The sequence below is a fragment of the Amia ocellicauda genome, chromosome 15 (genome assembly GCF_036373705.1).
Source record: "Amia ocellicauda isolate fAmiCal2 chromosome 15, fAmiCal2.hap1, whole genome shotgun sequence".
In the NCBI taxonomy this organism is placed as follows: domain Eukaryota; kingdom Metazoa; phylum Chordata; class Actinopteri; order Amiiformes; family Amiidae; genus Amia; species Amia ocellicauda.
In genome coordinates this window covers 22550782-22565217 of record NC_089864.1, presented here as the reverse complement: position 1 = coordinate 22565217, position 14436 = coordinate 22550782, and the positions used below count along the sequence as shown (strand labels likewise).

Below are 14436 nucleotides of genomic sequence, written 5' to 3'. Positions count from 1 at the left end.
CCAAGCAAACTGGGAGACTCAAAGGAGCTCTTCGATCAGATTTCAACTCCAGCGCCGCAATGCATCTTGAGTCTGGCAGGCTGCCTCTTAGTGTGATGATGTAAAGGAGATGACAATTGGGACCCAGCAGGCACTGGCATGGCTCTATAGTTTTCAGAAGAATGCCACAATAAAACAAGATCTGTTTTCAATGAGCAGCTGTTGGGTTCCCAATTACTTCTGTACCAATGCCTGCTTTGGGTTTTTACTTCAGAATCTCACCATTTTAAAACAATTATGATTTCTGTATTATTTTGTCTATAAACCCCAATATGGTTTCTGTCAAGTAATTAGATTCCTTAAAGAACGGATACTATATTTGCCCCTATATATTTTTTTTAATTATACTGTTTTGAAAGACTGTATTAATGTGTTTGTTCAGGAACAGAGCTTTTGCAGCCTGTTCAATTGTGACAAATTTAAACATGTTTGTGGGTTTGACTGCGGTTCACTGTCAAATGGGGCAGTTCAAAAAATGTAAGATACAACTGTATACTCCACTGGCACTATATAAACCTTTGTGTAGATCATTGGTCTGAGTTATGTTGAATGGTGGAATTTGTTTTATTTGTTAGATTGTAAACAGACAAACTGGCGACCTATTTGCTATTACTAAATCTTAAAAAAAGTCCACATTTCCATTTAAAATGACACCATGTTAAAATCTGATAAGAATTTCAAAATGGCGTTTGTCGTAGGCAAAGGAGTCCATGTTAGACTGGCATGCTCTTTTGCGGGGGATTTTATCAGAAAGAAAGAAACATTTAAACCATGTATTTTTATTTAATTTGCAACATGCTTTTTCATCTCCTTTCAATATGGAGAAGCCCATTCAAGGTTCACATTACAGATCAGCTCAGATAGCCAAGCTGCTGGAGAAGAGAAGTACATTCAACGTCTGGCCAGATCGATACCTGGAGGACTGAATGCCTGCACCCCTCTCTGGCCTTATAGACTGGCCAATTCATAACAAAACCATTCGTTTGATCACCTTTGTCTAATTGTCTTTAAAACATGGTCTAAGAGTCTGATGATATCTGATTTAATTGATGATGTTGTCTGAGTTAAGTTTAAAATGATCCCTAGCATTTGTTCTATTGTGCTCAAAATACAGAAGGGGAGCTTAATACCTGACATGTCTAATTACATAACGTAATAAAGAGCTGACATTTTCCTCAGTTATAATAATGCTGTTTTTGTTTTTTATTGACCGTAGAATTTTGGTTAATTGGCTTAATGAACAGCAGAATGCAAAATAGGAAATTAAAACTAGTCCTGGAGAAAACAAGAATTAATGAATATGTTTGAAGAAGAAATAAATAAATAAATAAATGTATGAACTAAAAAAAGCTAAGCACCTAAGGCAGCTCTTACAAATGAAGATCATTTTAGAAATATCCATGGGAACAGTATTATGTTATGCATTATGTTTTCCAATCCTTGTTCAGAAGCAGTTAGAACTGGAGAACTCAGATAAAGCAGCTTAAACACTTATGAAAATATGCACCAACTGTTTTATTGGCGGTTGTTCAAATACAATATGAATTTGAAATGGTCTTTTGGATGTCATGTACTATGCATATTATTAGGTCTAAAGAGAACTATAACTACAGGAATATTAGTTTTATATAAATATACTGAGTAGATGAAATGTGATTTTTCTCATAGGGCGAATTTAAAAGACACTTATAGTGTCAACAAGAAACTAATGAGATACTAAAAAAAAAAAAAAGTTTTACTTTTTACAACCACACAGGTTATTCTGTATTCCACTATTGAGACTTGAATCTTACTGTCAGGTCAATACATAGACAAAAAGTATACGTTGTGGCTGAAAAACACTTCTACCTTTTTCAGGAAACTCGTCCATAAGTTCCCATGGTAAAGTGCAATGTCCCTTTTGGGTAATATTCTCATCTCGAAAGATAACTGTTGTGTGATATTATTCTCAATGGAATTGTGTAGTTTGAAATTACAATCATTCTGACACACATACACAAAAATATTCAGTAAAATAGTCCGTGATCTATGGCCATCCTCCGCAACTGTGCATGGCTATTCAATACACGTTCCTCACCTCCATTTTCCTCTGCCCACTGTCATAACTTTTAGTTTTGAAGGTCATGTTGAAGTCTATCCATCAAATTAATTATTTACCCTTCCAAATGGAATTAAATGGCACGGGGGGTGAGGACTGAGTGATGACCGATGAACAGATGATTGATAAACCATGGTTATGAAATAAGGAACTTGATTTATGAGGTTTAGCAGAAATCAGGAGAAAAATCTATCACGTTAATTGCAGCCCTGGAAATGGACTTGTCGATGGGACTTAATTCAGATTGTGTGCCGGTTACAGACTTACTGTGAGCACCACTGGGCCGTCCGAACAGGTGTCCGCTGATAAGGATGCTGTCAGTTTAGTGACAACGAGGGAAGAGGAACACAAGACCACTCTGCACGTGTAAATCTGTGTACGAGCGATGATTTCCAAAAAACAAACATCACAGGAGAGATTGTGGTGTGAATATCCACTGGGGCAACTAATGGTTAGATGTGACAGGTGAAATATCAAATTACTGCCTTTTCAGCGATGTGTCAGTCAGCATGCAGAGGAAGCAGATGCAACTTAAATGCAAATCATTCAGCGTCCCCCCCAACTGCTTTTAGAGCCCAGCTGCAAAGCCTGCATTAGCCACAGTAAGCACAGCTGCAATGGAGCACTAAAGTATGACCAAATTCATGCGCACCCCCCCACCACCTCCCAAACCTGCAGAATCAAATGAAACGGAGGCTAACCAATCACATGTCAGAGAACTCCTCTTCCTCTTCTTTATAGAGCAGATAGATAAAAGAGGCGGTCAGGACTGCGCCAGCCAGCTAGCACAAGATGAGTGAAACAAGGTTAGTTCACAACGGCAGACAGGACATGAACGCGCTTTAGAGAGAATACACACAACAGCCACAGAGGACACCCTGAGACGTGTTCAAGGGGATGGAATTCTTCCTGAAGAAGAGAATTCAAAGAGCCTAATAGTGATCATTAATAGCTGCTCAGTGGGTGTAAAATGGGCTTCGGGAGGATACGTGCAAACATCTGGCACCTCCCACAAAAAATCTTTACCTAGGCAACGTCCACTGAATATTCATCATCAGCTATGCGGGGCGTGAGGCAAGGCAACCTGGGCATCTGTGCCTTTACTGCACAAACGACCCCTGCAAGGGTCAAAATGGATTCTTGATCTGAAATCTCAAAGTATAAAAGCTGCCACTTGATAGCCCGTCGCTTGCATTAAAGACACAACATGCCACACGATATAATAACACATTTCATAATTTGTTAACCAAGCTTCAAACGGATGATGGCAAATGCTGTTCACAAATTTCAGTTCTACAAAGATGAATTAAAGGTCAAGTGCAGATATGGACTTGCACACAGTGAGAATCGGAGCACTAAGTCCCCAGATCCATCACTGCTCCAGTGTGAGAGATTCATACACAAAAGGTTTTGCATTGGCACTTCAAAATACAATGTTATTTTGGAGCTGGCAGAGAAAGTAATTAAAATTTGAAGCTGTGCATTAAGAATGCTATCATATTATCCGGCTATAAAACAAGCCTTTCCTGTAGTGTTTTACTTACTCTGATTAAGTGTGTGTCTGTGTATCACATTTGGGACTGGGCTATTTATAGACTCAATAATTTGTGCACAGCTTACTGATTATTCCACGAGCTGTATCCTATAATCTAAACAAAGGGTCTCAAACCCAGATCCTGGAGGGCCACAATTCTTTCTGGTTTTCTGGAATCAACCTGGTTATTTTATTACACACATACTTATAGAGCCTAAATAATGCATGACTTTTACTGTGGATGACTTCAGATTCTTTTGTCTCAAAGTGCACCCCATGTAACATAATTTCCAGCCTGGAAAGAAGTATTAAATTAATCAATTTCATCAACTGATTAGACCAATTATGTAAGTGGGAGTTGGGTAGGAACAAAAGCCAGAAAACACTGTGGCCCTCCAGGGATGGAGTCTGAGACCTCTGACTGAGATGTGCAGAAGGGCATGATTTATACATTTCTCTCTCTCATTATAGAACATTTACAGTTACAGCAAATTCCTCATCCACTGTTTCGAAGCAGCACTTGGGTTGAACTGTGCTGGTCACCCAGTAGAATTCGCCTACTGAAAAAAGGATCATTAAAAGCATTGTATTCGTATTGAATTGTAAACAGCAACAAGAAAAGCTTAAAATAAGAGGAAGTATAACAGGATATTTCCAAAACTTGTGATGTAATAATCCCTCACTGCAATGGGTTCAGCCAGGACCGGCCCAACGTACAGGTGAACTAGGCCGTCGCCTAGGGCCCCAGAATATCAAAGGGCCCCTAAAATAATGACATAAATAATATATATTAAAAAAAAAAATAATAATCCAACCGAGTGCTTTTGCGCTGCACAATGTCGGCTACGATCAGCGTGACAGCGTGAGTGTGCCAAAAAACGTGAACTTGTGCAGGAGGGGCAGGTGAGGCGTGGGATACAGCGGCACTGCTGATGCGAGAGGCTGAGGTGGAGAGAGAGATGGCATATTTAAAAAGAGAGGGCAGAAAAAAGGACCAGGACAGGAAGGCGCAAGGTAGATGCATGTATTAGATGTAATTCATAATTTCACCTCACTTGTGTCGAGTGATGCTTGTGTGTGACCTCAATGCATGCAACAAGCTAGGGACTATCAAACTAATTCTCTACTGATTCCAGTTGTTAGCTTTGAAATCAACATAAGTAAGCAGATAACTAGCCAACCAAATGTTAAGGAGCAATTACAAAATATATGACCTGCTGACTAGTTCTAAATGCTGCTGCAATGTAAAAATTGATGCATTACATCATTGCACAAGTTAAAAGAAAATGTGACGCTCCACTAAAAAAAGTCAGAAACACGCAGCAAGCAGTTTATGTGCAAACGCTAGAGTCTGAAATAATATATCTTGAAATGGTCACAATTTAAAAGTGCAAGATAACTGGTCCCTTTATTGTGGGTTTCAAGGTAAAGTAAGTTGCTGATGGGCGTTTCATGATTAATTGCAATGCATAAAGCTTTTCTGTCCTATTATCATGATGCTCTCTATATTGCTGTGGCTTTGTTGTGCACTGTTCAGTGTTGTAATCCTAACTTTATAAAACACTTCTATTCATGGCTGTAGCTCCGTCAGTGACTTGAAAAACCACTCATATCAGACAACAAGGCATAATGCATTTACAGTGAGGGAAAAAAGTATTTGATCCCCTGCTGATTTTGTACGTTTGCCCACTGACAAAGAAATTATCAGTCTATAATTTTAATTGTAGGTGTATTTTAACAGTGAGAGACAAAAAAAATCCAGAAAAACGCATTTCAAAAAAGTTATAAATTGATTTGCATGTTAATGAGGCAAATAAGTATTTGATCCCCTATCAATCAGCAAGATTTCTGGCTCCCAGGTGTCTTTTATACAGGTAACGAGCTGAGATTAGGAGCACTCTCTTAAAGGGAGTGCTCCTAATCTCAGCTCGTTACCTGTATAAAAGACACCTGTCCACAGAAGCAATCAATCAATCAGATTCCAAACTCTCCACCATGGCCAAGACCAAAGAGCTGTCCAAGGATGTCAGGGACAAGATTGTAGACCTACACAAGGCTGGAATGGGCTACAAGACCATCGCCAAGCAGCTTGGTGAGAAGGTGACAACAGTTGGAAGAAACACAAAATAACTGTCAGTCTCCCTCGGTCTGGGGCTCCATGCAAGATCTCACCTTGTGGAGTTTCAATGATCATGAGAACGGTGAGGAATCAGCCCAGAACTACACGGGAGGATCTTGTTAATGATCTCAAGGCAGCTGGGACCATAGTCACCAAGAAAACAATTGGTAACACACTACACCGTGAAGGACTGAAATCCTGCAGCGCCCGCAAGGTCCCCCTTCTCAAGAAAGCACATGTACAGGCCCGTCTGAAGTTTGCCAATGAACATCTGAATGATTCAGAGGAGAACTGAGTGAAAGTGTTGTGGTCAGATGAGACCAAAATCAAGCTCTTTGGCATCAACTCAACTCGCCGTGTTTGGAGGAGGAGGAATGACCCCAAGAACACCATCCCCACCGTCAAACATGGAGGTGGAAACATTATGCTTTGGGGGTGTTTTTCTGCTAAGGGGACAGGACAACTGCACCGCATCAAAGGGACGATGGACGGGGCCATGTACCGTCAAATCTTGGGTGAGAACCTCCTTCCCTCAGCCAGGGCATTGAAAATGGGTCGTGGATGGGTATTCCAGCATGACAATGACCCAAAACACACAGCCAAGGCAACAAAGGAGTGGCTCAAGAAGAAGCACATTAAGGTCCTGGAGTGGCCTAGCCAGTCTCCAGACCTTAATCCCATAGAAAATCTGTGGAGGGAGCTGAAGGTTCGAGTTGCCAAACGTCAGCCTCGAAACCTTAATGACTTGGAGAGGATCTGCAAAGAGGAGTGGGACAAAATCCCTCCTGAGATGTGTGCAAACCTGGTGGCCAACTACAAAGAAACGTCTGACCTCTGTGATTGCCAACAAGGGTTTTGCCACCAAGTACTAAGTCGAAGGGGTCAAATACTTATTTCACTCATTAACATGCAAATCAATTTATTGTTTTGTTGTTATTCTGTCTCTCACTGTTAAAATACACCTACCATTAAAATTATTGACTGATCATTTCTTTGTCAGTGGGCAAACGTACAAAATCAGCAGGGGATCAAATACTTTTTTCCCCTCACTGTATATGTATTACTAAATCTATTTCAGAGTATGTTAAAGTGCAAAACATGTTCTGTGCTGTGCACCATTTACATGTTTTTTTTTCCTCTTTGTTTTACCTAAACATTTTGTCTCTACCATAAAGATGGGCACCACTAAAATGTTTTGTCTATGCACGGGCCCCCGCAATCACATCTTGCCTATGGCCCCCAAAAGGCTAGGGCCGGCCCTGGGTTCAGCAGTAATACAAATTTGCATTTGTGTTGAAAATTAAAGGAAAAACTGTATCCTTCACACTGCTGTTTAATTAGTTTATGCTTGTACTAGTGCTCTTGGAACAAGAACCAAACACTGATATGTAATTGCAACAGAGCTGCAGAGCTTCAGGTATTGAAACAAGTGCTATTAATTATGTAACAGCTGTCTACTAGACTGATTTGCATAATTAGCAGTAATATGGCCTGGAAAAAGCATCTTAGTTTGCTTCTTGCTACTAATGTAGGAAAATATCGATCTAAGTTTTATTTTCTGGTGCAATTCAAATAACAGGGAAAACACTTGAATGTCTTTGAAAACAATATAAATTTGTCCTGGATTAAAAAATACATTTGTATTATACATCTGATAATCTATTACGCATACAGAACTATCTAGTACTTAACAAACCTGAAATGTTCACACACTGTGTAAATAAATAAATCTTACTGCTTTTCTTGTGATTTCTCTTAGCAACAAGACAGTTAGATAATAAAGATATAATACGCTTGTATAAAGACAAATGATACAACCAAAATAGTTTCTGGGCCATTGTGATGTATTAAGCTGGCACTGAATATGAAATTGATGCTTCACAAAACTATAAAACATCCTTGAGAATCCTGTATAATCCAGCTCAGATATTGACGCTGAGGGCGACAATGGCTTTTACTCAAACTTAACACGATTCTGTATGTGAAGACAAAATACCCCTTCAAGAGCAATATATTTTAGGCAAGCAGCTGGTTTTGAATTCAAGGGACATTAAAATACTTCATTCATATTTTAGAAACCTTGAAAGGAATAGTTTTTCTTTTATGGAAAATAATGTGATTGTTATGACAAATGGTAACATTGAGACATTTTCCAAATGTTTATTCAAGTGCCCAACAGAAAATAACCCATAACAAGTCATTTGTCCTATGTGCTATTATAGCCTTTCACTAAACACACACATTACTTACTGTGAGGTTAAGAACAGTTCAACATTAGTATGTGAAAAAACAAAACAAATTTAATTCGATACCAGACTGGAAGCTATGTTATTTTGAGAAACAAAAACAGAAAAACACTTTTCTTCTTAAGTGATGTTGTCAGGCAAGCTTTTAAAATGTAATGCAAAAACATGGTTGTAATGATTTCTTCTGCCCTGCTATATAAAGCCACATTATTGGATATTGTGGGTTAAGTGTAACTAGATTTTATTTTTCTTCTGCATATATGTTGAAAGGAATGAAAAAGGTTTGGCATGCAGTGATTGAGCATTCAACAAATTGACCATCCTGCCACATGTTATGTAGTAATGCATCAAAAATGTATGCAATACCTGGTTTTAGTGTCATGGGAATTCAGAGCAAAAATTATAAATGATAAACAAAACATGACAAGACCAAAAGTCAAAGAGGCCTGGGCAAGATACAAACCAAAATTGTAAACAGATTTGTATTCTCAAGCATAGCTGCATAACTGTGTGGCTTCTAACTATTCCTGTCCTAGCTAGTTCATACTTTGTGGTTCAGTATCAAACAAATTCTAAAACACACAAATGTTGTGGTTCTCTGTAGCCACGTAGTCTGTTATCTTTTCATTGTACACTGCTTAAGCAGCCATCATCTTAACAAAACACTGAATTTAGTTTGGAAAGCTTGATTGCTGTGTGGTTCAGTATATATTTTAGAAAATATACAGTTTTGGTAAAAAGTATTCACTATCTTTGCATGACTTATTAGTTTAATAAATATTTGTCAATCTTATGTCAGTTTCTACACTTTTGCGTGACACTCCACTATGTATGGAAAGCACATCAATGAAATGTTTTTCAACATGCTACCCGCACTATATTTCACTGAAACCACTGCAATGTCAAATTAAACCGAGGTCTGGAGGAGTTTCACCAGTAAGGCTCTAACATAAGTGGCAAAACACAATCTTTCCTCGTGCTGCCACTTTTGTCGAAACAAGAGTGCTTTGGACAATAATGTTTGGTCCGCTGCACACTCCTGGAAACTCACAGCTGTGAGAGACTGCAACAGGAACACGGTTTGTACTGCTGTAAAATCAGAGCCACTCTGGGGAACTGAGGCCCTGCTAAAGATCCAGGCAGAAACACACTAGATGGCAACAGAGACCAAACAAGACTTGTTGATTAAGGAGTTGCAGGTTGTAAGGGATTGCTCCACTCGTGGGTAGAGGTGAAACCTATGGGAAGGGCGATCAGACTACACGGACTCCAAAGGATTTGAATAATCCCTTGCAAAGACCAAAAGAGTGCAAGTCCAATAACTGAAACAGACCGTCTTTTTGTTTTGTTTTTGCAAGTGTCTGAATGTTTGTATTCTTTCAAATCATGCTTGTTGCAAATCCATAGTGTGTTTCCCTGTGGCAATGTCCTAATTCTTGGAAAAAATGCAGCTGGGAAAAATCTAAACTAAATACAGTGTGAGGAAATTCATGTATCACTCTATGCATCAGGATTCAAATCACATTGCTTCATCAAAGCATTTCATAGCACTGAAGGGCATAGCATAGAATCTGAAGTCACATCTCTAAGACAAGTGTAGATTTTCATGCCACAACCAGTGAGAACAGAAGGGTCTTCTCTTTAAGATATGAGCAATGAACAGGGTCCCAAGATGTTCCTTGTAAGGAGGAGGATGATTTAATCTATTTCACTATAAATAAGAGCATCAGAAATGGATCAATAACCCCTCTCTTAAACAATGGCATTCTCAGATTAATGTAAGGTTGAATGTTTCCAAGTTGTGCCCTGCAAGGCAGTTTCCAGAGTGGGCTGAAAAGATGTTTCACAGCAAACGCCAAGTGTGTCTTAGATATTACATGCTGAGACACACATAAAGGACAAATATGATCCCTTTTTTCTCATGGTTATCAAAAACAAGGGGGAAAGGCTCGACAAACTTAACGATCTACAGAATGCCTGTTTGCATGAATAAAACAACTAGTGTTCTTCAAGGCAGATCAGAGAGAGACTATTTTGAAACGGATATATACATCTCGCACAGGAATCCCACACCAAACCTGTTTCTATTTTGCAGCCACTTATCTTCACAGAGAAGCCAAAAATAAGAGCACAACTGTATTCCCTCAGAACCAATACAAACTCAAGAATCATGGAGGTTTCATGAAAATTATTTCATAGTCTTTTACCAAACATTATTTATTTTGTATCCTCCTCTCAGGAACTAATGCCTACTGGCTGTTTAAATCCATTTATAGCCAAAAAACTCAGTTTGTTTTCTGACTGATGTTTTGCACTGCTTGTTTTCAGTTACATAAGCATATATTTACTTTAAAGGCTTGTGATTAGATAGGAAGCTGTGGTTATCAAACAAAGCAGCAGCCTAGCATGCAATTAAATGAAGCTGATCTTCCAATTCTTAATATCTTCCACTGAACTCCTTCCTCCAGGGCTGGAAAGCTTAATGTCTGTTTGGCCTTTTCCATGTACCTATTAGTGTAGACCTTTCTCTCGCTCTCCCCCTCTTTCAGACTGTTCTCTTCAATAAACACTGAAATGCTTTAAAGTGACATTTCTTATTGGATTAAAAAAAGTGATTTGGCTACAGACTAAATAAATAATTAAACAGAATAATCCACAAACCATAATTACAGCCCTAAACATGAGTATCAAATAAAGCTTAAGTATTAGCACAGATATTTGTCACACTTGTGTTTATTAATGTAGCGGAGTGCTGATTGCGGCTAAGTGTTAAAAGCATTAGGCGGGGAAATTGAGCACTAAATTACAAATCCAGGCAGGTACCCTTCTCATAAATGCAGTGTTTGATAAATGGATTACCAAGAGCTCTTTGGTTATTTAGTGCAACGGTCATTTGCAGGGACTATAAAATCTTCATATTAAGGACTGTCTCTTATAGAGAATACTTTGTCAAAAACAATGTGTGCTCAGAGAGAAATTAATATTAAGCAACACCTTAAAGCCCACAGAAGCAAATATTCTAACTCAGAACAGAAGAAATATTCAATCTTATCATGTTTGGTAGAGATGCATTTGAACTGGTTAAACTGAGGAAGTAGGAGTGGACCAATACAGGAAAAATACAAACTTGTACTGTATAAGCATATCCCTTACATATTAACATGTATATTATAACATTTAAGATCAATATAATCTTAATATAGTACATCTAAGTATATTCCCATCAGTATATTACATTTTATTTACAAACTAAATGTATATATTACATAATGAGGCTGTCTCAGATGTATAAAAAGTAGCTAGGGTTTTAACTTTTCTGTATTTATATTCCTTGTCACTTCTTGCCTTTCATCAGTTCAATTCTATAATTCAGTCAAAAACGAGGCAAGTGCAAGAACGAAGTGTCAGTGACACAGAATCGGGGCTTGCAACCTTACAGTAATGGATCACCAGCACGGCGAAAGGAACAAAGAAAATGCTTCCCCATCTGCACAGGTTAACAGGTATTATTTATTTATTTGTTTATTTGATGCGACTCATGATTATCTTAGAGGTTTTGATGCATTTTTCTTACATTTCAAAACAATTTGTTCCTCATTAAAGCAAAGTCTAAGCCATCGGGTGCATTCAGGGTGACGGAAAAAATGCTCTTCTGACAGTGCGCTTCAAACAACAGTAGGGGTTGAAAAGCATCCGTTTACAGACCTCCAGAAAGCCAAATGTTCTCTCATGGATTCTGCTTCCAGTTCTAGGATTAGTAAAAACTGCTGCAACTGGTTCAGTTCGGTTCTCTTAGTACCATGAGTTTTTAGATTTTAGCAGGAAGAGAAAATGCAAATTTCAGAGCTGAAAAGTTCGGGCAGCATCTTTACTGGAACATTTATAATCGAATCCAGGCCTGGTGTGTCGGAACTAGGCCTGTCGACATATTCTCTGTATGTACTACAAAATTGTTTAGTTTATGGTCTTTAATATGTAGCGCCTTTTAGCTAATAAGCTCTTTAACATCACACACATTACAGTGACTAATTTACTTATAAGGAACATTGTTCTCATCATACATTTATCAGCCTTCTCTGACGCTGGCAGTTTTGTTGCCAATATTCGAAAGGTCAGCACCCAGCAGACTGAAAAAAGACTGCTTATTAGAATAACCTAGAGAGCCGTCAGATTGATACGCTTACGATAGATTTCCTCCTTTCCACAATTTCAATTAACATGATACATGTTTTTCAATAACTAAACTGTACAGATATTTCTTTCAAGAAGGAAAAAAGACTGAACAAATATTTCTTTATACTAAATAGAACAATGTGGTATTACTGAAATAACGGAGGAGGGGAAATTGGTTTAGAGAGAACCGATATTTCTCCTAATTCCACTCATTAGACAGAAGAATCTATCATATGTAGGATGAGGAAAGAATTTCTAAGCATCTTTAGTTAATTTAAGACCAATAAAAAAATGAAATCATTAAAAGTCTTTAAAGTTCAATTAAGGGATTTAACTGTCTAATCCTGGTGGAGTTAAGTTAATTAACCCACTTGACACCAGCTGCTTACTAATGGAAGATCCATTCCAAAAGCAACAGACTTTGCATGCAAAAATGTAACTGAAAACTGTGCAATATGGGAGGCCTCTGTAAATATCTGGCCAATTTTTCCACAGAAAGACTTTTGAACATTGAATTGTTTGATTGTATCAATCTGAATGGCTTGATTGTTCATTTTTTTGCATTTCTTCACACTTCCTTCTAAAATCTTTCTGGCAACACCAACCAAATAATCTCCTTTCTAAATATATACTGTACATATCACAAGAAAATAAATGTTTATGATTTGACTCAAGGGGAATGTCTTTTTTTACAGCACAATTACCAGCACACAGTATTTGTGTTTTCATGAAAAAGATCTGCTTGCCCCAGCGCTGTTGTCAGGAATCCCATGTGAGAAATGTGTATGTGTAGTTTATAGGCACTAGATATATGTTGTATGGGAATTAACTCACTCAACTTCATGTTGTGTACATCTTTATTAAACAAGTAAGTGTCCGGTATAAATGTGAAGGACTGTGATTTAATTAAAACAAACCTAACAGAATGAAATACTCAAACTCTATCTACTTTATTTTAAAGTGTTACAATCTGCCAAACCCAGAGAGGCTTTCATCTGGTTACAGTTGGTTAGACCCATGCTCTTTCATATAAAATCTGACTGTTTCATTCAGGATGCCACAGATCTCGGTCCAGAGTGTCTGAAAAGCACCAGAAGGATAAGGGGATATTAAAGTGGTTTTAGTTTTTTAAATTTGTATTATTAGAGACGTTAGGGAATTCAGCCAAGCTTCAGTTGATTTACCTGTACAGGACAGCAGCCAGCACACCAACCTTACGAACTCGTATTACAGCATCTCATGGATCATTTAAATGTCATTCCATAAGCAGTAGATTTTACAGGATACACTAAGATAACCATAGCCATTTTCAAGAGCTGATGTATACTAATGAAATCAAGATAAATGTCAGGTTAATCTATTAATATGCCATGAATGGTCAACCTGAGTATATTACCTGAAACTTGAACATCGACGAGTAAAGCAGTGAACCTTACATCAGCTCAGCATATATCCTGTATCTTTCTTCTTCATTTTGATAAAAGGAGAGAAACATCCCTGCTGTTTTTCCTCTGCAAGAGCCATTACACACAGAATAAATCAAAAGCCAGTGTTAGATATACAGTTCTTTTTTTGCATTTCCTGGAATTGCAGGGGTGTGCTCCTACTTCACAGTTCACCACAGAGGCATCCGATGCTCAGATGAGTGTGGAAACCATTTGTAACCTTTACGTATGGAACTAGGGTGTGAATGCATCTGTGTTTTTCAAACCGAGGTATTCTTCATATTTTGCTCAGGGACTGCAGTGCAGACAGATGTGTTTCTGTTCCCATGTCCTGCCTCACCCAAACTCGGTTACTATATGTCCACATTTTCTTTTCAAGATATTTACTCTGAATAAGCAACCCCTCCATCAAGATCTAACCTCAGTGCATCTGAGAAGTTAATAGTAATACACAATCAAACAACTTAAAAGTTAAATTATGTATTATTAGCTACAACGTTAATCAAGTTGTAAGGTTAAGCGCAGGTAAAACACTTGAAAACCTCAGAAACGGATAGAAACTAATCGTACATTAGGCTTTCATTCTACAATATATGTAGCCTTTGATCTATTTAACAGTCTGACATTGGATGTGACTTCCAGTTTTCTAATGAATGAGTGACTATCTTTCTTATGAATGAGTGATTCATTTTCATGTTCTGCTTTTTTCTGTTCAGTTTAAGGCGTTCTGTTAAGCTCCTGTCAACAGTCTTACTGGAGGCACAAAGACAATTATACAGTTT

At 38.1% G+C, this 14436-nt stretch overlaps 1 protein-coding gene across 5 annotated transcripts in view; it reads right to left on the bottom strand.

Moving 5' to 3' along the window:
• The window catches only part of tspan11 (tetraspanin 11), a 95692-nt gene that overhangs the window by 5336 nt on the left and 75920 nt on the right, over window positions 1-14436 (bottom strand). For 3 of the 5 annotated variants that reach the window (XM_066724080.1, XM_066724084.1, XM_066724082.1), the window contains one exon: window positions 2839-2919. The exons of the other annotated variants lie outside the window; for them this stretch is intronic. In XM_066724080.1, coding sequence (XP_066580177.1) covers window positions 2842-2919 — 78 coding nt within the window. In that variant the 3' untranslated portion in view covers window positions 2839-2841. The remainder of the gene's footprint in view (window positions 1-2838; window positions 2920-14436) is intronic. 5 annotated transcript variants of the gene reach the window in all.